Consider the following 21784-nt stretch of genomic DNA (forward strand, 5'->3'; position numbering starts at 1 on the left):
GAGAAGGAGTGGAAGCAGATTAATAAGTGGGCTTGTGGTTCTATTAGATTGTGTCTTGCAAAGGATATGAAGTTCTTTATCATGAAGGAAACTTCGGCAAAAGAGCTGTGGAAGAAATTGGAAGATCAATACATGATCAAGAGTGCTGAAAACCGGTTTCACCTGAAGAGGCGGCTTTTCCGATTCAATTATCGGCAAGGTATTTCTATGTCTGAACACATCAGTGATTTCAATAAGATACTTGCAGATTTGGCTAATTTAGATGTGCAAATTAGTGATGAGGATAAGGCTTTGTGTTTGCTAAATTCTCTCCCTGACGAGTATGAGCATTTGATTACAACTTTGTTGCATGGAAAAGAATTTGTGAAATTTGATGATGTGTGTAATTCATTGATAAATAATGAGTGTCGAAAGAAGGAGAAGCAATTGCAGAAAGTGACAGGTGAAGCACTTGTAGCAAGAGGAAGATCTGGAGATAGAAAGTTTGGTGGAAAAAGAGGTAATTCTCGTTCCAAGTCAAGAGGCAGATTTCCTGCAAAAGATGAGTGTGCCTTTTGTCGCCAAAAGGGGCATTGGAAGAAAGATTGTCCCAAGTTGAAGACTAGAGACAAGAAGGGTTCTGAAGTGAATGTTGCAAAATCTGAAGATGATGAAGATTTTGGTTTTGCATTGAGTTGTTCGTCTACCTTTGATGATGTTAAAGAGGATGAGATTGATTTTGCTTTGGCAAGCTCATCTGCACTTGATTATTCTGAGAAATGGATTTTGGATTCGGGTTGTACACACCACATGTGTCCTAACAAGGAATGGTTCTCTACTTTAAGAGAACTAAATGGTGGAGTAGTTTTGATGGGAGATGATAGTCCTTGCAGAACTAGAGGGATTGGTACAATTCGTCTCAAAATGCATGATGGGGTTGTTAGAGAATTGACAGATGTTCGGTATGTTCCGAACTTGAAAAAAAATCTTATCTCTTTGGGAACTTTAGAATCAAAGGGTCTCACAGTTACATTGAAGAATGGAGTTGCCAGAGTTGTGTCAGGTTCACTTGTGATGATGAGAGGTACTAGAGATAGAAACTTGTATTTTCTACAAGGGAGTACAGTGACAAGTGAAACAGCAATTTCTGAGACTACAGATGATGCAGATACTACCAGATTATGGCATATGCGTCTTGGACATGCTGGTGAGAAAGCAATGCAGGGATTAGTGAAGCAAGGTTTGTTGAAGGGTGCAAAGACTTGCAAATTGGAATTTTGTGAACATTGTGTATTGGGAAAGCAGACTAGAGTGAAGTTTGGTACTGCAGTTCATCAGACTAAAGGTGCTCTAGACTATGTTCACACAGATGTGTGGGGACCTATCAAAACTGCATCTTTGGGAGGTAAACACTACTATGTCTCTTTTGTTGATGACTTCTCTAGAAGAGTGTGGGTGTACACCATGAAGCATAAAGATGAAGTCTTAGATATATTTGTGAAGTGGAAGAAGATGATTGAGACTCAGACAGGTCGAAAAATTAAGAGGCTCAGATCAGATAATGGTGGTGAATACAAGTCCGATCCATTCTTGAAGTTATGTCAAGATGAGGGCATTGTGAGACACTTCACAGTTAGAGAGACACCACAACAGAATGGGGTAGCAGAGCGCATGAATCGTACTTTACTGGAGAAAGTTCGATGTATGTTGTCTAATGCTGGATTAGGCAAAGAGTTTTGGGCTGAGGCAGTTACATATGCAGGCCATCTCATCAACAGGTTGCCTACTGCTGCAAATGAGGGTAAAACGCCCATGGAGGTATGGTCTGGAAAACCTGCTACTGATTATCATTACTTACATATTTTTGGTTGTCCTGCTTATTTTCATGTCAGGGAAAGCAAGCTTGATCCGAGAGCCAAGAAAGCTATTTTCTTGGGATTTAATGATGGTGTGAAGGGATTTAGGCTTTGGTGTCCAGATGTGAGGAAAGTTATTGTAAGCAGAGATGTGACATTCGATGAGGCTGTTATGGTTAATCAGAGTGAACAGACTGATTCTCAAAAACAGGAGATGACCATAGAGAGTTTGAAGCAGGTGGAGTTTAAAGAAAAAGTTGATGAAACTCCAATTGATCCAGGTAGTCCTACAGTTGAGCCAGATGATTCAACAAATGAAGATTCAAGTATTAAAGTAGAGGCTCAAGCTCAAGAGTCTCCACATCAACATGGACCTATTGCACTTACAAAAGGAAAAAGAAATGCTCTAAAGCCAGCTTGGCTAAATGATATGGTAACTTATGCACTTCCAATTACTGAAGAAGAAATTCCTTCTACCTATGAAGAAGCTGTGATACATGCAGATAGTGTAGAGTGGGAAAAAGCAATGGATGAAGAGATGAAGTCTCTTCACAAGAACAAGACTTGGGAGTTGGTTCAGTTACCACATGGGAAGAGAGCAATTGGCTGCAAATGGGTATTTGCTAAAAAGGAAGGATCTCGTTACAAGGCTAGATTGGTAGCTAAAGGCTATGCACAAAAAGAAGGAATAGACTACAATGAGGTATTTTCTCCTGTTGTGAAGCATTCTTCTATTCGTATTCTATTAGCCTTGGTTGCACAGTTTGATCTTGAGTTAGCACAACTTGATGTCAAAACTGCATTTTTACATGGTGAATTGAAAGAAGAGATCTATATGATTCAGCCAGATGGTTTCAAAGTTGCTGGTAAGGAAAAATTGGTTTGCAAACTGCATAAATCATTGTATGGTTTGAAACAGTCCCCAAGACAGTGGTACAAGCGGTTTGATAAATTTATGTTTGGTCAGAAGTACACTAGGAGTCTTTATGATCCATGTGTTTACTTTCACAAGCTACATGATGGGACCTTCATTTATTTGCTCTTATATGTTGATGATATGCTAATTGCATCTAAGAGCAAGGTGGAGATTGAAAAATTAAAATCACAGTTGAGTGGTGAATTTGAAATGAAGGACTTGGGAGAAGCTAAGAAGATTTTGGGCATGGAAATTGAAAGAGATAGATCGAAAGGCAAGGTTTGTTTGTCACAAAAACAATATTTGAAGAAGATACTACAACGGTTTGGCATGGTTGATAAATCTAAACCTGTAAGTACACCTCTTGCCTCTCATTTCAAGCTTAAATCTTCTATGTCTCCTAGCACTGATGATGATATGCAATATATGGCTAAAGTTCCTTATGCTAGTGTTGTTGGTAGCTTGATGTACTGTATGGTGTGTACTAGACCTGACATTTCACAGGCTTTAAGTGTGGTGAGCAGATATATGCATAACCCAGGTAAAAGCCATTGGCAAGCAGTGAAATGGATTCTACGGTATATTCTTGGTACTGTGGATGTTGGAATTGTGTTTCAACAGGATAAGATGAGTCAGTGTGTTGTTGGATATGTGGACTCTGATTTCGCAAGTGATTTGGATAAGTGCCGATCTACTACAGCTTATGTGTTTACTCTTGCTAGTGGAACGGTGAGTTGGAAGTCGAACTTGCAATCTACTATTGTTTTGTCGACTACAGAAGCTGAATACATGGCGGTAACAGAGGGTGCAAAAGAAGCAGTTTGGCTTCGTGGTTTGCTCGAGGACTTGGGAATAATTCAAGATTATGTGGATCTCTATTGTGATAGTCAGAGTGCTATTCATTTGGCAGAGAACCAGGTTACTCATGCTCGCACTAAACATATCAATGTCAAATTTCACAAGATTCGTCAACTGGTGGAGGATGGTGATATAGAACTCCTGAAAGTTGGAACTGAAGAAAATCCTGCTGATATGTTGACCAAACCAGTTCCATTGAGCAAGTTCAAGCATTGCTTGAACTAGATTGGTGTTCGTAGCATTTGATCTTCCCTACGGGGATGTCGGAGCGGCAAATTGGTATGTGATATTCTAATTGTGATATTATTGTATCAAGTGAAGCCAAGGTGGAGATTGTTGTTATTGACTTGACTTGATAGGTAGACAAAATGTTGTCTCCCATGTGTGATAGCTGCATGTGCTAGCTTAATAGCATAATTATAGGCATGTAGATGTGCTTTTGAAGTGGGCAACCGAAAGAGTTGAAAGCATGTGAACTAGATGCATGTGCTAGTATTAATTATACATATGCAGACAAGAGAATTATGGAACATGGCAGCCAAAAGTAGAGAGTGAGAAAAAGAAGTCAAAAAGAAACAAAAGTAGAAGGAATATGTTTCTTGATAAGTGGCAGCCATTGGAACGGAAGGGAATCCTAGGATTAATTATAGACATATAATTAATCATTGCAGCTGGATAAAAGAAGCAGAAGGGAAGACACAGAGAGCAACGTAAAACAGAGAGAAGCAGAAGGGAGAAACATAATTGATAGCCATCCTTGAATACTCTGTCTTTCCTCTCCTTTTTTGGAGACTTAGCAATTCCATAGTTGAAGCTTCTTAAGCTTAGTTGTTGGTGTTGCTATGTATTGTAAATGAGAAGTAAGTATTATTCTTCTTCTCTATTTGAATCAAAGGAGAGTTAATAGGTTTGGGTGTATTGGGGATTTGGGTAGAGAGAGTTGTTCATAAACTCTAATTGTATGTTTCTCCAAAATTGATCATAGTGGAATATCTTGCCGGCTCCGAAAGTGGATGTAGCTCAATCACACTGATTGAGTGAACCACTATAAATCTTGGTGTTCTTTGTGGTTTGTTTATTAGTTGTTTTTGCTTTGTTTGTTACTGTTGAATTCATATCAATACCTTGTTTGTTACGCTTCCGCACAACACACAAGATTACATTTTCGGGCAATTTCCGGATTACAATCGGATAATGTTATAGCCGTTGTGCTTGACCATTCTATATGCACCTCAAGTGTAGGTGAAAATGCCGCACCCATTTCAGCTATGAACACAAAACCACGTTTTGGGAGGCAAAAATTGGATAAATCAGTGGACGACATTGTGGACTTTGAAAATTTGGAGGGTTGACTTCTTTATATCGATAATGGGTAAGCCTTCTCTCATTTCTTTAATTTCTCCGTATAGTTCTCTATTTATGTTTAGAATTCGCTGTTTTTCTGTCAATAATTTATGTCATAAGTTTAGTGAATTTATTAATTGATTCATCATATCTCGGTTACTTATGTATCTTTGTGTCTGATATACCTATTTAACCTATGTCAGTAAACAACTAAAAATTCCTCACAAGGTTTTGTTATTGTTGCCAAGAAATACATCAGTACAATACCATGCAGAAACACAATTTATTTAGATTACCATTAACTGAAGAAACACAATAGAAAGCAGAAGTAGAGATCATAACTTACAAGTCTCTCAATTCAATTAACCATCTTCAATCTATCAAACCTGACCATATTGAACCTTTCTTCACAACAAGTAATACGCTTCACTGCGATTACCAGAAGGAGATAGCCTATCTTTTGTTTTGTCAATAAACTGGAAATAAGCACGCCTCCATGACCTCTTTATCACCAAACTGCCAAAAACAACCCAAAATCCCACGATGAACCCCAATGCTGTGCTTGCATACAACCATAGTTTTCCTTATTTCTCTTCTTCATCTTCTTCAACCTCTGCATCCTGATCGTTATTGGACACTGAGCTGCATTAGTTTGGCAATGGTGGTCCACAAAGTCCTGAGTTTCCTTCAAATGACATTGGATCGTTGAAGGTAAGAAATTGGTTGGCTGGTGGAATTGGCCCAGAGAGGTTGTTGTATGACAAGTTCAATTCATGTAGTGAAGTCATAGAGTCATGTTTGAAGGAATTGGACCCCAAATATGATTAGTAGAGAGGTCAAGAGCTTCTAAGTTATGCAGGCTTCCAATACCGCATGGTATCTTTCCTGTACGTCAAGTGGTTGTGAGATAAATTCAAGCTTTCCAAGGCCGTGAGACTTTTTATCCCTTCTGGTATTTCTCCCGACAGATTGTTACTTGACAAGTCTAACTTGTTCATGAATAGTAAGCGAGCACCCCAGTATATTCATACTCTACTCCTTTGACATTTATGTCCATATGCATGAGATCAAGAAAAACCTGCAAGAACGTCAACTCTCTCCTCCAAGATCTAATCACCCCACCTGCCTTTGTCATTTGTTTTAAACTGGCAAGACATCTAGGGATGGAGCCTGTTATATTATTATGGGAAGGGTCTAAAACCTGAAGAGCGGAGAGACCACATAATTGTTGAGGAATATTTCCAGTAAACTTATTGGCTCCCAGACGTAATAGGACAACAGCTGTAAGTTTTCTCCAATACATTTTGGTATGGGTCCAAAGAATTCATTTCCCGTTAAATCAAGTGCAGACAGTCTTCCACAGTTTTGTAAGGACAATTCGAGATCATCATGTATTAGTTGATGGGAGAATTTAATTCGGGTACCACATTTTTGCAAGAAGACTGGCATCTGCTGCAACTCCCTCGCAAATGTTGCAGGTTAGCATTTCTCAAAGATGGCATAATGACTTTCTGGAAGACCATGCAGCATCAGTGGACTGACCAAAACCGAACTGGTTTCTGGGCATGCCATAGAGTGGTACAAAAAAATGGTGCACAAACTTTGTATGGTGGGCAGTTTGGGCCAAAATCGACCCAGCCTAGCCTGCACCTAAACTTTGTTTCTAATAGAAGGCTCAAGGCTCCAAATACACACCAGAGATATGCAAGGACCAAATTGATTTTCTTGCTTGTTCTTCCGGTTACCATCACAATATTCAAAACTTATTATTAATAATAAATATGAAAGTTTAAATGTATGGCAGTCTCTTTGTCACGCCCCGAATTTTGAATAATCAATTCAAATCCGAAACATGAATAATAACAAATTACAACTAACATCCTGAATTTTTTTCTCACAAACAACCACACTTCACAACTCTCAAATTTACAATAACCCAAATCCTCAAGTTATTTATTACAGCACACTCCCACCAAATCAAATTGTAAGGCTCAAATGAGCTTAACTCGCCTCACTATTACAATTGCTGTAAAACTATAACCATTGCTCTAACCGCACGATCACCGTCCTGGTTCTCCTGTCCTGTAGGATTACCCGCTACACAATTTGAATAGTGTACCGGGAGTTGCAACAACACAAAACCCGGTAAGCTTTTTACAGCCAGTATGAGTAAACAAGAAAGAACTGTTGATTTATTAAATTACAATTCAAGTAAAATTCAACAGTATTACATCTGCAAAGAGACATCAACCCACTCATGGAAACCACAAGGAATACATTTTCACAATCCTCAAATCACAATACACCACACTGGTCCTGTAAACACCCAACCCACACAACACCACTCTGGTCCATCCCAATAACACGTTAGAGCTCTAACTGCCTCGTTACCTCTGACACCTTGGCCTAGGGTCAAGCAACGGCAAAATACTTCGGTTAACACTATAACCGTCGCGCTTTGGACATCCCCGTCCTCAGCACCATATACTTCGGTTAATAATAAACCGTCGCACTTTGGACATCCCCGTCCTCAGTACACAACTTCGGTTAATAATAAACCGTCGCACTTTGGACATCCCCGTCCTCAGTACACAAACACTCCGGTTATCCATAACCGTCAAACTTCGGACACCTCGTCCTCAGAATCCTACATTCTCCAACTCTATACATACTCCAATGTAAATCATGAATATTAACAAGAACTCATCAATCATGATCATCACATATAAATATGATAAGTCAAATTTCAATTCATAGTATTTTAATCATCCCAATTTCCACACTCTTCAATGTCACACCATTCCACATATAATCACGTAAATATATATATACGTAATCACCCACTCAGGAATGACCACTAATACCAACTATAGTTCACACAAGAAAATCGTGAAATTCATTTTGTATAATAAAAATCATTTTACTTCCCCATGGACCGTGGTTGATCAAGTCCATATGATTTTAAAACAAATATTTATTTCATAAATATTTTCACGCAATTACGACAAAATAAGGTAATTAAATTTATTCGGTTCGTAATATGAACCACGTGAGGTTTACTCACCTCTAAATTCCCGCTGCGTCTTCTTAACAGCTCAAAAACAACGATCCGAAATCGTTCACCAATCAATCCATCAACCACCTAGTCAAACACGATCTTAACTTAGAAATCATTCATAGACCACACATATACAGAAATCCAACGGTCGGATTCTAATTTAATGATGATCCAACGGTCAGATCAAATTTATATGATGATCCAACGGTCGGATCCTCACGGATCGCCCTTAGGATCATCCTCCAAAATTATCACGAAGATCCAACGGTCAGATCTTCCTGAATCGCCCTTACTAACATCTCCACAAAATTATATGAAAATCCGACGGTCGGATTCTCACGAATCGCCTTCCGAATCACTATTTCTCAAATATACGAAGATCCAACGGTCAGATCTTCGCCCGTGACCTCACAAAGTCACCGGGACAGTCATACGATCAACATATTAAAATTTGAAGTAAAACCGATGGTCTGATCTTCGTAGATCGTAAACCGAAGATAAAACGTAAAAACCGTAAATAGTAACGTAAAAACGTAAATCCACTATTTACCAACTTTTTCTAACATAACCTTGTAATATATCAAAACGCTCGTATGGATGCATAGATCATCGCCCAGATAATGAAAACTCGAAATATGGTCTGATGCGCCGCCACAAGCGGTGGTCAGTGGGCGGTCAACGCGGCGGTCAACGCCGGTCAACCACCTCAGATGGCAAAGTGACCAACTACAAACTGGTTCAAAATGAAAGGGTGGTCGACTTCCATACCTGGAGCTAAGTCTGGTTTGGCCTAGATCGTCCTAGATCAAGCTTGGAAGTCGGATTAATCCTGTGCGTCCGATCAGATTTCAGATTAAATCAGGGACGTCGAAAAAGTCAAACCATGATCTAGCGTTCTATACACAAAATCGTGATGAAAGGCTTACATGGGGATGATCAGCATGAGGAGGAGATCACAAAAATGGGAACGATCGGCCCATGCAACGCCGGAAAAGTGGTTTTCCGGCCGGGTCCGAATCAAGAGTCTGGGTGGCTTCGATCCAGCTTTTGGAGCAGCGTCTGGGCGAAGCGATGGGAGGGGACGGCTGGGCGTGGAGCGGCGATCACGGAGGAGTCCGGGTCCGGGGCTGGAGGAGGCCGGAGGGGAGAGAACCAGCCGGGTCGGGTCGAACACGACCCGCCGGGTCTGAGGGTTTCGATCGAGAGAGAGAGAGAGAATCCGGGGGACTATTCCGCAAAAACAGAAAAGTTTCGTCCTTAATGAAAAAAGTCAACATTTTTTTGATATTTATAGAAAATTCCCAATTTTCAAATATTCATAACTTATTCATACGAACTCCGAATATTGCGTTCCACATATGCACGAGATCGTATCGACGAGCTCTACAACTTTCATGAAGAAAGTTTTCCCAAATTCTGTACGTATAAGAAGTCACTTTTCAAGACCCCCTAAATAACGTTCGTTTTCGAAATAAAATCGTTCGAACTAATTCCACAACTCCTTCAAGCTTCGTATTCGTGCCCACGCCTACGAAATCATTTCCAAAATGTCATCGGACATTAATTTGAATTTTTCGGGTATTACAATCTACCCTCCTTAAAGAAATTTCGTCCCGAAATTTAAGCGTAAGTCAATTCCTCTTGATTAAGGTTGACCTAACCATCGAATCTCCATCCTTCCCAAAACTGTAGTAATCCACAAAGCCACAGCCATTCGTATAAAAATACATTCCTATGGCCACTAAATCCTTTCATCACGATGTAAATTCACAAAACTAGAATTCACAAATGAAATCCTCATTCCCACTTAAGTCATCAACATGACATTCCTTCACCGCATCATTTCTCAAAATTACAACACAACAATTGCTTCAAGCAACCCACACTCAAATCACCACGTGGCATTGCACATATTGTTGTTTTCACACTGATCGTCATCCTGTACTGGCATACAACCACAATAAACACTCCCACAAAGCGTTTCGCTACTCAATTAGCATCACTCAAAACAAATCATTCTCAAAAGCACGCCAATAAAACATGTCACCCAGTGATGATGACTTGGGCTTGCTCAATCCTTGGGCTAAGCATTAAGGCTGGCCAATTGGGCCGAAGAAATCGAACCATCCACATTTAAACCGGCCCGAACCAATTTGGGTTTAACATTTGGGCCTACCATTCGGGCCGAACAATTGGGCTTACTATTTGGGCCTACCAATCGGCCGAACAATTGGGCTTACTATTTTGGCCTACAAATCGGGCCGAACAATTGGGCTTACTATTTCCAGCTCGGCTACGGTATGAAATTGTACATACCGTATATACGTATGTATACCGTACAGACCGTATATACGTATGCATACTGTACAACTGTATATACGTATGCATACCGTACAGGCCGTATATACGTATGTATACCGTACATACCGTATATACGTCCGTATAACAAGTATATACGAGATCCAAAAATATTTGTAAGAGGTAAGGTTCGAACTCCCGACCTCGAACACGAAGGTTTTGCTCCCAACCACTGAAGCAAGAGCTGCCTTCATTAATATATGCTCACGTGTTATATTTATTATGTCATAAGTGACATAAATAAAATAACGGGGGAGGCAAGGTTCGAAACCTCAACCTGCCGCACGAAACCTTTGTCCCCCAACCACTGGAGCACAAGCTGTGCTTAATATAATGTGTACAAATGTTATACTTATTATGTCATAAGCGAACATAATAAAAATAAACGAGAGGCAAGGTTCGAACCTCTGACCTCTTGTACAAGAGCCTTGCTCTTCAACCACTAGAGCACCAGCTGCTCTCGTTACTATCCATGCAACTTCTTTTATTTATTCTATCATAAGCGATAGAATAACAACAAACTGTCGGTACACTCCACGTGCCACGACACGTCTCTTCCGTGATTTACGGAAAGCAAATCACTTTCGGCTAAAGCTGTCTGCCACAGTGTCTCGAGGTTCGGCCTGTCCCCTTACACGCTCAACACGCGCCAACAGCTTTTCCGGGTTTCGGGGCGACTTTAATCCAACGCGTGGATTCAAATTCTGAGATCGTTCATCCAACGGTGGAGATCTGCTCACCTTGTTCTATAAATAGGTGCATTCTGGAGAAAAACTGTTCACTCCAAAAGAAAAGAAATTTTCTTCCGAGCTCAAGTCTTTCTCTCTCAACTCTTCAGCCTTTCTCTTCTCAAATCCCCAGTTTTTTTTTTTTTTTTACTCTCAGATCTTCAATCTTTTCCTCCAAATCTTCAATCCTTCTTTCTCAGATCTTTTCTTCCATTTGAAGATTCGATCTCATCTTTCCTCTGAGAATCTCAGATCTCCAATCACCAGTTCAACAACTCCAATCCTTCTAACAAAATCTCCCTCAAACACTAAACCATGTATTCCTCGATTTACACATCCTCTCACCCCATGACCCAAGAGCCACGAACTCTGCAACTAATGGAGCTCCAAACCCCGCAACAAATGGAACCACAACAACAGCAACCAACAGAGGAGGGAGGAAACACCCAAGCAGCTGGAAGTAGTGCCAACATGGATTTCTGGCGAAGCCGTACCAGGTGGATTCCTACTCCAGAACAAATAAGAATCCTCAAGGATCTTTACTATGTCAAGGGATTTAAGTGCCCAACTACAGAGCAGATTCACGAGATCTGTCTCCAGCTGAACCAGTATGGGCATGTTGAGGGTAAGAACATTTACTTTTGGTTCCAGAACGTCAGGGCTCGAGAGAAGCAGATGAATAGGTGTAATCAGGCTGCTCCAGTGCCCATGAGAACTAGTTCTCTTGGTACTGGTAGATCCATTGATCTCAATTTTGGGTCCACTGGTTCTACTGGTGCTGGTGGATCCATCGACATCAATTTTGGGCCAGCTGGTGGATCCATTGACATCAATTTTGGGTCCACTAGTTCTACGGATGATGGTAGATCCATTGATCTCAACTTTGGTTCCACCTATTCTACTGGTAATGAAGGATTTCTTGATTTAAATTCTGTTTCATATTCTTCCTCACACTTCAACACTAATACTAGTACAACTCTTTTGGCACAACAGGAGGACAAACATCCCTGCAACAACGAGGAGGAGATCACCAGGAGGTTCAAACTCTTCCTCTGTTCCCCGTGCACGGCGAGGACGTCTTTGGTAACCTGAAGGCTACTTCCGAGGAAGGTAGCGCTTTTGGTTACTATTCTGGTGGCTCAGGCGGTTACCACAGTGGCTCAAACGTTTCTCTTGAGCTCAGCCTCAACCCATCCGGAGCTGCTGACTAGGCTTAGTATAGCATAGTCCTCGCTTTTTTTTTTCTTTTTTTTTCTTTTTTTTTGTAATATAAACTCAATAAGATGGTGTGCATGTTTTCTTTCCTGTTTGTTTAACCAACAACAACACCAAGGATCGAACCTTGGTCACCCAATACTGTTTTCAAAACCATAAACAACTCTACTGCACACATCTTTCATAATGATGCAATAAAAACAATCACTCAAAAAGAATCCAACAATCAATTAAGTCGCATCGAGGTCTAGCTAGTATCCTCTGAGTCAAACCAAACACAACAATTTCATCGATAGGATTAGGGATTTATAAAGCTAAACACATCCTGAGTTAGCTAGGAAAAACCCACGTTTTTAGAGTTACTCTTACAACTCTTATAGAATCTCGATAATTCCATCTATCAATTGTTTCAACAAAAACTCACCACAATTCAATCCCTAACATTTAGCGATTCAGAAATCAAATCAAACTCCATATCACATAGTAACTCACTTGAACCACTATGGATACCTAACAAAATCACTAAAATCAATATCCGAAATTGCGTTTAACTATAACACCTAAAATCAATCACCAAAGGCACACACTCTCATCCAACATCATTCACAAGAACTGATTCTAACTCTCCCAATTAATTACACCAAAATCAACTCCATTGCAAAACTTTAAGTGTCCCGCCTACTTAAACTTAAAACACACAACAACTTCAAATTCACTGCAGCCCATCTCCATACTACGATCCAAAACTTAAGAAAACTAGTTCACCACACAAAGGCCACAAAATTCAATTTCATTCACTTGAACAAAACTATATTCACAAGTCACGGTCAGGTCATCAACCCATGGTGTTCAAATGAATAAATTTCAAATCCAGTTTTCCTTGTGAATCGTAACGTATCGTTCCAAAATGATGCAAGTAACATCAACCACGTATATAAGACACATCTCGCGAACTCAATTCAAATTCAGAATCACCAAAACTACTACTAATTCCAATTCTACCAACAATCCTGATTCTGAAGGAATTATAGTACTCAACGACAACCCAAAACAATGGTCTCTCCTCTCTAACCATCGAGCACAAAATAAAATTCTTGTCTCGCACCTTAAACCCTGCTTAACAACTTACAAGCACAAGGAAGAAGTAACCGCAATAATTCCTTCCCTAACCGCAACACTACTCACAACTCCACATGAGTCAAGAATCTATTCAAAAACATTAGTATATCCAACTTAAAAAGGCAAAATTACTATCGATTAATACTCGTATCCACATTACAGACGAGCATAGGTCCACACCATGCCTTCAACCAAACACTTCAACAATCAAAAGAACCTCATTTCCATAAAACAATCCTCGTTGACTTAACAGAGTTGAATCAAGAGGTTTCTATTCCTCAAGGATTGTAACTCGCAGCCACTGAACTTATTCCAATACGAACCTACAAGACAACTGTAAGGTTCTAAGTACAACCCCTTCGAATCTCCATCACCTAAGGAGTATAGTATGCTTGGCTAATACATGTATAACACTTAAAACACAGTATAAGTCAAATACAAATTCATATTAACCAAGTCAATACTATAGGGAATGTATTCACGTTCCCTAAACGACCTAGCGGCCTAAACAACTCCCAACACTCACGCATACCCAATGACTTAGCCAATACCAAAGAGCACACGATGGGGATCCGCTGCAGACGGGCCATCACTCGGAAGGTATTGACACATCACCAAATATGCACCTTACGCTCTGATACCAAACTGTCACGCCCCGAATTTTGAATAATCAATTCAAATCCGAAACATGAATAATAACAAATTACAACTAACATCCTGAATTTTTTTCTCACAAACAACCACACTTCACAACTCTCAAATTTACAATAACCCAAATCCTCAAGTTATTTATTACAGCACACTCCCACCAAATCAAATTGTAAGGCTCAAATGAGCTTAACTCGCCTCACTATTACAATTGCTGTAAAACTATAACCATTGCTCTAACCGCACGATCACCGTCCTGGTTCTCCTGTCCTGTAGGATTACCCGCTACACAATTTGAATAGTGTACCGGGAGTTGCAACAACACAAAACCCGGTAAGCTTTTTACAGCCAGTATGAGTAAACAAGAAAGAACTGTTGATTTATTAAATTACAATTCAAGTAAAATTCAACAGTATTACATCTGCAAAGAGACATCAACCCACTCATGGAAACCACAAGGAATACATTTTCACAATCCTCAAATCACAATACACCACACTGGTCCTGTAAACACCCAACCCACACAACACCACTCTGGTCCATCCCAATAACACGTTAGAGCTCTAACTGCCTCGTTACCTCTGACACCTTGGCCTAGGGTCAAGCAACGGCAAAATACTTCGGTTAACACTATAACCGTCGCGCTTTGGACATCCCCGTCCTCAGCACCATATACTTCGGTTAATAATAAACCGTCGCACTTTGGACATCCCCGTCCTCAGTACACAACTTCGGTTAATAATAAACCGTCGCACTTTGGACATCCCCGTCCTCAGTACACAAACACTCCGGTTATCCATAACCGTCAAACTTCGGACACCTCGTCCTCAGAATCCTACATTCTCCAACTCTATACATACTCCAATGTAAATCATGAATATTAACAAGAACTCATCAATCATGATCATCACATATAAATATGATAAGTCAAATTTCAATTCATAGTATTTTAATCATCCCAATTTCCACACTCTTCAATGTCACACCATTCCACATATAATCACGTAAATATATATATACGTAATCACCCACTCAGGAATGACCACTAATACCAACTATAGTTCACACAAGAAAATCGTGAAATTCATTTTGTATAATAAAAATCATTTTACTTCCCCATGGACCGTGGTTGATCAAGTCCATATGATTTTAAAACAAATATTTATTTCATAAATATTTTCACGCAATTACGACAAAATAAGGTAATTAAATTTATTCGGTTCGTAATATGAACCACGTGAGGTTTACTCACCTCTAAATTCCCGCTGCGTCTTCTTAACAGCTCAAAAACAACGATCCGAAATCGTTCACCAATCAATCCATCAACCACCTAGTCAAACACGATCTTAACTTAGAAATCATTCATAGACCACACATATACAGAAATCCAACGGTCGGATTCTAATTTAATGATGATCCAACGGTCAGATCAAATTTATATGATGATCCAACGGTCGGATCCTCACGGATCGCCCTTAGGATCATCCTCCAAAATTATCACGAAGATCCAACGGTCAGATCTTCCTGAATCGCCCTTACTAACATCTCCACAAAATTATATGAAAATCCGACGGTCGGATTCTCACGAATCGCCTTCCGAATCACTATTTCTCAAATATACGAAGATCCAACGGTCAGATCTTCGCCCGTGACCTCACAAAGTCACCGGGACAGTCATACGATCAACATATTAAAATTTGAAGTAAAACCGATGGTCTGATCTTCGTAGATCGTAAACCGAAGATAAAACGTAAAAACCGTAAATAGTAACGTAAAAACGTAAATCCACTATTTACCAACTTTTTCTAACATAACCTTGTAATATATCAAAACGCTCGTATGGATGCATAGATCATCGCCCAGATAATGAAAACTCGAAATATGGTCTGATGCGCCGCCACAAGCGGTGGTCAGTGGGCGGTCAACGCGGCGGTCAACGCCGGTCAACCACCTCAGATGGCAAAGTGACCAACTACAAACTGGTTCAAAATGAAAGGGTGGTCGACTTCCATACCTGGAGCTAAGTCTGGTTTGGCCTAGATCGTCCTAGATCAAGCTTGGAAGTCGGATTAATCCTGTGCGTCCGATCAGATTTCAGATTAAATCAGGGACGTCGAAAAAGTCAAACCATGATCTAGCGTTCTATACACAAAATCGTGATGAAAGGCTTACATGGGGATGATCAGCATGAGGAGGAGATCACAAAAATGGGAACGATCGGCCCATGCAACGCCGGAAAAGTGGTTTTCCGGCCGGGTCCGAATCAAGAGTCTGGGTGGCTTCGATCCAGCTTTTGGAGCAGCGTCTGGGCGAAGCGATGGGAGGGGACGGCTGGGCGTGGAGCGGCGATCACGGAGGAGTCCGGGTCCGGGGCTGGAGGAGGCCGGAGGGGAGAGAACCAGCCGGGTCGGGTCGAACACGACCCGCCGGGTCTGAGGGTTTCGATCGAGAGAGAGAGAGAGAATCCGGGGGACTATTCCGCAAAAACAGAAAAGTTTCGTCCTTAATGAAAAAAGTCAACATTTTTTTGATATTTATAGAAAATTCTCAATTTTCAAATATTCATAACTTATTCATACGAACTCCGAATATTGCGTTCCACATATGCACGAGATCGTATCGACGAGCTCTACAACTTTCATGAAGAAAGTTTTCCCAAATTCTGTACGTATAAGAAGTCACTTTTCAAGACCCCCTAAATAACGTTCGTTTTCGAAATAAAATCGTTCGAACTAATTCCACAACTCCTTCAAGCTTCGTATTCGTGCCCACGCCTACGAAATCATTTCCAAAATGTCATCGGACATTAATTTGAATTTTTCGGGTATTACACTCTTACTTTCTTTGGAGGTGTTGACATGTAGTAGTATTTTTCTCCTCTTCACTGAAAGAGGTATCAATTTTGAATACCTCCTCCCCTGATATGTTGTTGTTGTTGTTGGTTTTTGTTTTTGTTTTTGTTTTTTTTTTAATAATGGCTTCTATAAGGGAAAGACTTCGGTGCGTTAATGCACCCATGTGTGATCTACGTGGCAAACAATTACTGGTACGCTTGGATAGTAAGCCCTGTAGGTGCAACTGGTTACCTGAAGATCCGGTCCTCTGACCGTTTGGAGCATTTGAAAATCGAAACGAAAGTGATCGTTTGGCTCGACTTCTCTGTTCTCTCTCTTGTCCATCTCTCTCTGTTCTCTCTTCCCCATCTCTCTCTGTTCTCTCTCTTCCCCATCTCTCCCTGGCTCGACTTCTCTGTTATCTCTCTTCCCTCATTTATCCGAGACTGACGCATCGATGGACAACACAACAAAGGGTTGCAACAAGGAAGGGACTTGAGCTGATGATACACGAACAAATGATGAAGTATTCAATGATGTCCCAGACTACAGAAGATTGAAGGTTGAAGACGTGAAGGCTATGACGTTTAAGACAGTAGAGGACACGAAGAGGTTCTATTCTGCCTATTCCTTGGCACTTGGCTTTGGATTTAGTAAGGATACCAAAGGAGAGGCTGAAGGTATGATCCGGAGGAGACAATGGCTTTGCAACAAGCAAGGGACTCGAGCTAAAAAGTGGTTCGTACTGGACGGAAGGAGTCGTACTCCTCGGAGAATTACAAGGGTAAATTGCAAGGCTAAATTCAAGGTCAATTACAACGAGCTTGTAAGAGCTTATGTGGTGAAAGCCTTTGTTCCAGAGTATTCTCACGAGTTAGCAATAGGAAACCAGACTGCCTTCATTCGTTCGCATCGAAATGTCGGCAAATTAGACTTGGCTCGTGCAAATACAATGTCTAAAGTGTCAATCAGACCTTGCCATGCGTATGAGTACATGGTGGAGCAAGCGGGGGAATATAAGATATTGGGATTTACTGAGAAGGACCTGTACAACAAGCTTGACCAACAATGGTGCACCACTTCCTTTGAGAGTGACTCCGAATGTGCACTTGCCTACATGAACGCTCTGGCAACACAAGACCCATACTTCTACTCCAAGTTCAATGTAGATATAGAAGACAGGTTAGCAAACATGTTTTGGCGAGATGGGCATGCATTTGTTGATTTTATGTGTTACGGGGATGTGCTGATCTTTGATAGCACATACAAAACCAATGTTTACAAAAAGCCATTGGTTTTGTTTGTTGAGTCAAACAATCATCAGGGAAGTATTTTGTTTGGTGCTGCTCTTCTTGTTGATGAAACGGTGGAGACATAAACTTGGCTGCTGCTTTCATTTTTGGATGCAATGAATGGAAAGATACCAATAGCTGTACTCACAGATGGAGATGAAGCCATGCGTAGTGTAATTGAAGACATGATACCACAAGCAAAGCACCATCTTTGTGCTTGGCACCTTTCCAGAAACGCCAACACTAATTTGAAGTGCGACAAAAAGTTGAAAGCTTTTAACAGGTGCATGAGAAAATTCCAAACTGTGGAGCAGTTCGAAGTACTGTGACACGACATGGTGGAGAAATTCGATCTCCACAACAGTTTTTTGATCAACATGATGTATGAGAAACGAGACAAGTGGGCTCAATCATTTTTCAGGAACCATTTTATGGCTCGCATGAGAAGCACGCAGAGGTGTGAGGGCATGAATAGGTTCATCAAAGACTCTATTAGGAGCGGCATGAAACTGCTCGAAGTCGTTCTGAGGATGGACCGAGCACTCATGAGATTGAGAAACAATCAAGTAAGGGATGACTTTAAAACTATGAACTCAACCCCTGTTCTCGAAACTCACCTGAAAGACTTGGAGAATCATGCAGCTTCTATATACACATATGATATGTTTAAGTGGGTTAGGAAGGAGAACCAAGCCACACTAGGACAAGGACCAGAGTACTTTGAAGATGGGCACCGTGTTTACACAATGTCAACTTACAAGCGGCCTGATTTTGAGCACAATGTAGTTTACTACCATGGGAAAAACACTGAAAGTGCAACAGACCCGATCATGGTATGTTCTTATAACTTGTTTCAGTATAGGGGAGTCTCATGTCGTCACACGTTCACAGTGATGAAATACAAACACATCAATGAGATTCCAAAGTCACTGATTGTGAAGAGATGGTCGAAGTCTGCTAGCGATGTGTGTTCAATCAAATATCAAGAACAAGATATTTCCAAAGAAGCCCTAGAAGTTAGTAGGTATGGTGCTGTGAGTGCTTATTGCAACCGAATGTGTTTTTATGCTTTGAAGACGAAAGTAGGGTACAACATGTTGAAAAGAGAGATAAATAGATTGACAGCAATAATGGAAGGGTTGTCGAGAGACTGTGAACAGGTTCAAAGTATAGCTATACCGAAGAGTAAAGGTTGTGTTTTAAGAGATCCTATCACCGCTATGACCAAAGGTAGAGAAGCCAAAAGCGACAAAAAGAATGAGCCATCCAAACGACCTATTACTTGTAATTATTGCAAAGGTCTTGGCCACAATACTCAAACATGTGAAGATAGGAAGGAGAAAGAAGCTGAGAAGAGAGGCGGCAAAAAAGCTGAAAAGACAAGCGGCGAAGGAAGCAACACTCCTTGGAATGCAACACCTGCGAAAAGATCCATTCATTGTAGTAGATGCAAAGGTGCTGGGCACACATATCGTACATACAAAAAGGGGACCTCATTGTGAAGTAGTGAGTATTATGATAACGATCTTGTGCCAATCTTAGTTCTAGTTGCAGATAGTAGTGAGTAGAGATTGTGATAATGAACTTGTGCCAATCTTAGTGCTAGTTACAGGTCAAGTTCACCGGACATTTGTAGTGATTTTGCAGTAGTGCCAATCTTATGGGTTATTGTATGGTCTACTAGTCAAAGTATTCATGTCTCACAAATCATGTAGCCATTTTGAAAAAAATGGAACAGTATCCCAGCTACTAGTTGCTGTCACGTGGTCTACTTGTTAATCAATACAATTATGGAAAGAGATGTAAACCAGGCTACCTCTCTGTTTTTGGAGCAAATACATATACGCACTTAAACTCAGTGGTCTACTTGTTTATCGTAACTGTATTGAAAAAAGGGTAAATAATTTAATCTTTTGTATACATCTTGTACCAATGTGGGGGCAACAAAGGTACCCAATCCCCCATTGACACGTAGAGTGATGTGGGTCAAAGGTAATGACCCTACCTACTAATTACTATCAGTGGTCTACTTGGAGACTGATAGTGATCTTAAAAAAAAAGGTAAACATCAGAGTTAGGTCTACTTGTAAGCTTAATGGTAAATTGGAAAATAAGTAAACATACTTCAATAAGGGTTTAGAGGTGGAGTTATCCTATTGTTATAAGGAAATCAATATACATCATATGGCATTATGTAAGAGATGATGTAATAGCTAACTTGCATTGATTTATAATTCCAACATAGTAGTTATAATTTTTGTCATAATACGACATAAAACATACCATATCCCATGACAGATCATAGCAAATATGGATCACCAAGCACAAGGCACCTCCTACTTGTAAATAGTTTGCCTCTATGGTCACTAATGAAGATCCACTATGTCAATCAATCGACTTGGCCCATTTAGGGATTAGGATCAAGGGATAAGTTGATTTCCTACTTGTAAAGGGTTTGCCTCTAGGTGTCACAATGAATCTTCATTAATGTTGATCTATATGCCTCTTATAGTTTAGGATTATGGTTTAGGATCATGAAGCACAAGTATCCTCCTACTTGTAATGGGTTTGCCTCTAGAAGTCATGTCTAAAGATTCATTCTGCTATGGTCCATTATTTTGTTCCTTACGGTTTTAGGATCATCAAGCACAAGTGACCTCCTACTTGTAAAGGGTTTGCCCATAGATTTAGGGTTTTAGGATCATCATAAAGTTTCATTATGTTAATCAATTATATAGTCCATTATAGGATAGGATTTAGGGTTTAGGATCATCAAACACAAATGACCTTTATGGTATAGGGTTTAGGGTTGACACTTGAGGGAAAACCCTAAATTGCCCAAAACCACAGTTCCCATCTGGGACAAACTAAAAGTCAAACCCGCAAACCACAAAGACACTGGTCAAACCCATAAATATCCAAAACGACGTTCAAATAATACAAAACGCTGGGTAACACAGCCCCTTTTTTTGGAGAAAAACCAAGGCGGCAAAGCAAAATTTTGAAATTTTGCCATCAATATTTTTGAAACCAAGGTGGAAAAGCACCTTAAATCCCATCGAAACACCAAAATAAATCACACTCCACCCTCTTGCTCTGTTCTATTCACACCAATATAAGTCGCACTCTACACTCTCTCATGTTCTCTTCCATGGCAAAGGTTTCAGCTTTTATCAGCTACTCCTCCTGTTTAGCTAACACTAACTCTCTTTGATCAGTGGCTCGATTTCAAGCACAGAAACATCAAAAATTGTTGTTTAGGAAGTCTGGAGGAAGACTAGAAAGCGTTCATTTTAGTTCAAGGTCAAAGTAAGCTACTATTATTTCTCTATTTTGTTGACTGCTTTCATTTTGTGTCTATCCTAGCTGAGAATCATGTATATTAATCAACAACAAGAAGATTGTCTACTTGTATTGTTTATTTAGTTGGTATACTCACAATGAAATAAAATAGTAAAGATTTGAAGGTTCAAATGAAAATGCACACCACATGTTCGATTAAATGCTCAACTTCGAGATATGGCTATTGCTTTGATGATTGCTCAACCTATTCGATAAACGTAACAGTTAACAATTTCA

General features: G+C 40.2%; 2 protein-coding genes across 2 annotated transcripts; both read left to right on the forward strand.

The window, feature by feature from the left end:
* The first annotated feature begins 17493 nt into the window (after positions 1-17493).
* On the forward strand, positions 17494-18291 carry LOC133716686 (protein FAR1-RELATED SEQUENCE 5-like). Its single transcript, XM_062143362.1, has one exon. It carries the CDS (start codon positions 17494-17496, stop codon positions 18289-18291), a length of 798 nt encoding a protein of 265 aa, XP_061999346.1.
* A 249-nt stretch (positions 18292-18540) lies between these two features.
* Positions 18541-19707, forward strand: LOC133716687 (protein FAR-RED ELONGATED HYPOCOTYL 3-like). Its single transcript, XM_062143364.1, has one exon. It carries the CDS (start codon positions 18541-18543, stop codon positions 19705-19707), a length of 1167 nt encoding a protein of 388 aa, XP_061999348.1.
* Positions 19708-21784: the final 2077 nt, after the last annotated feature.

The sequence above is a fragment of the Rosa rugosa genome, chromosome 6, assembly GCF_958449725.1.
Source record: "Rosa rugosa chromosome 6, drRosRugo1.1, whole genome shotgun sequence".
Lineage (NCBI taxonomy): Eukaryota > Viridiplantae > Streptophyta > Magnoliopsida > Rosales > Rosaceae > Rosa > Rosa rugosa.

Bases quoted from the DNA above. Each gene is read 5' to 3' on its own strand.
- LOC133716686 (XM_062143362.1), top strand. From the start codon at position 17,494: ATGACGTTTAAGACAGTAGAGGACACGAAGAGGTTCTATTCTGCCTAT.
- LOC133716687 (XM_062143364.1), top strand. From the start codon at position 18,541: ATGGTGGAGAAATTCGATCTCCACAACAGTTTTTTGATCAACATGATG.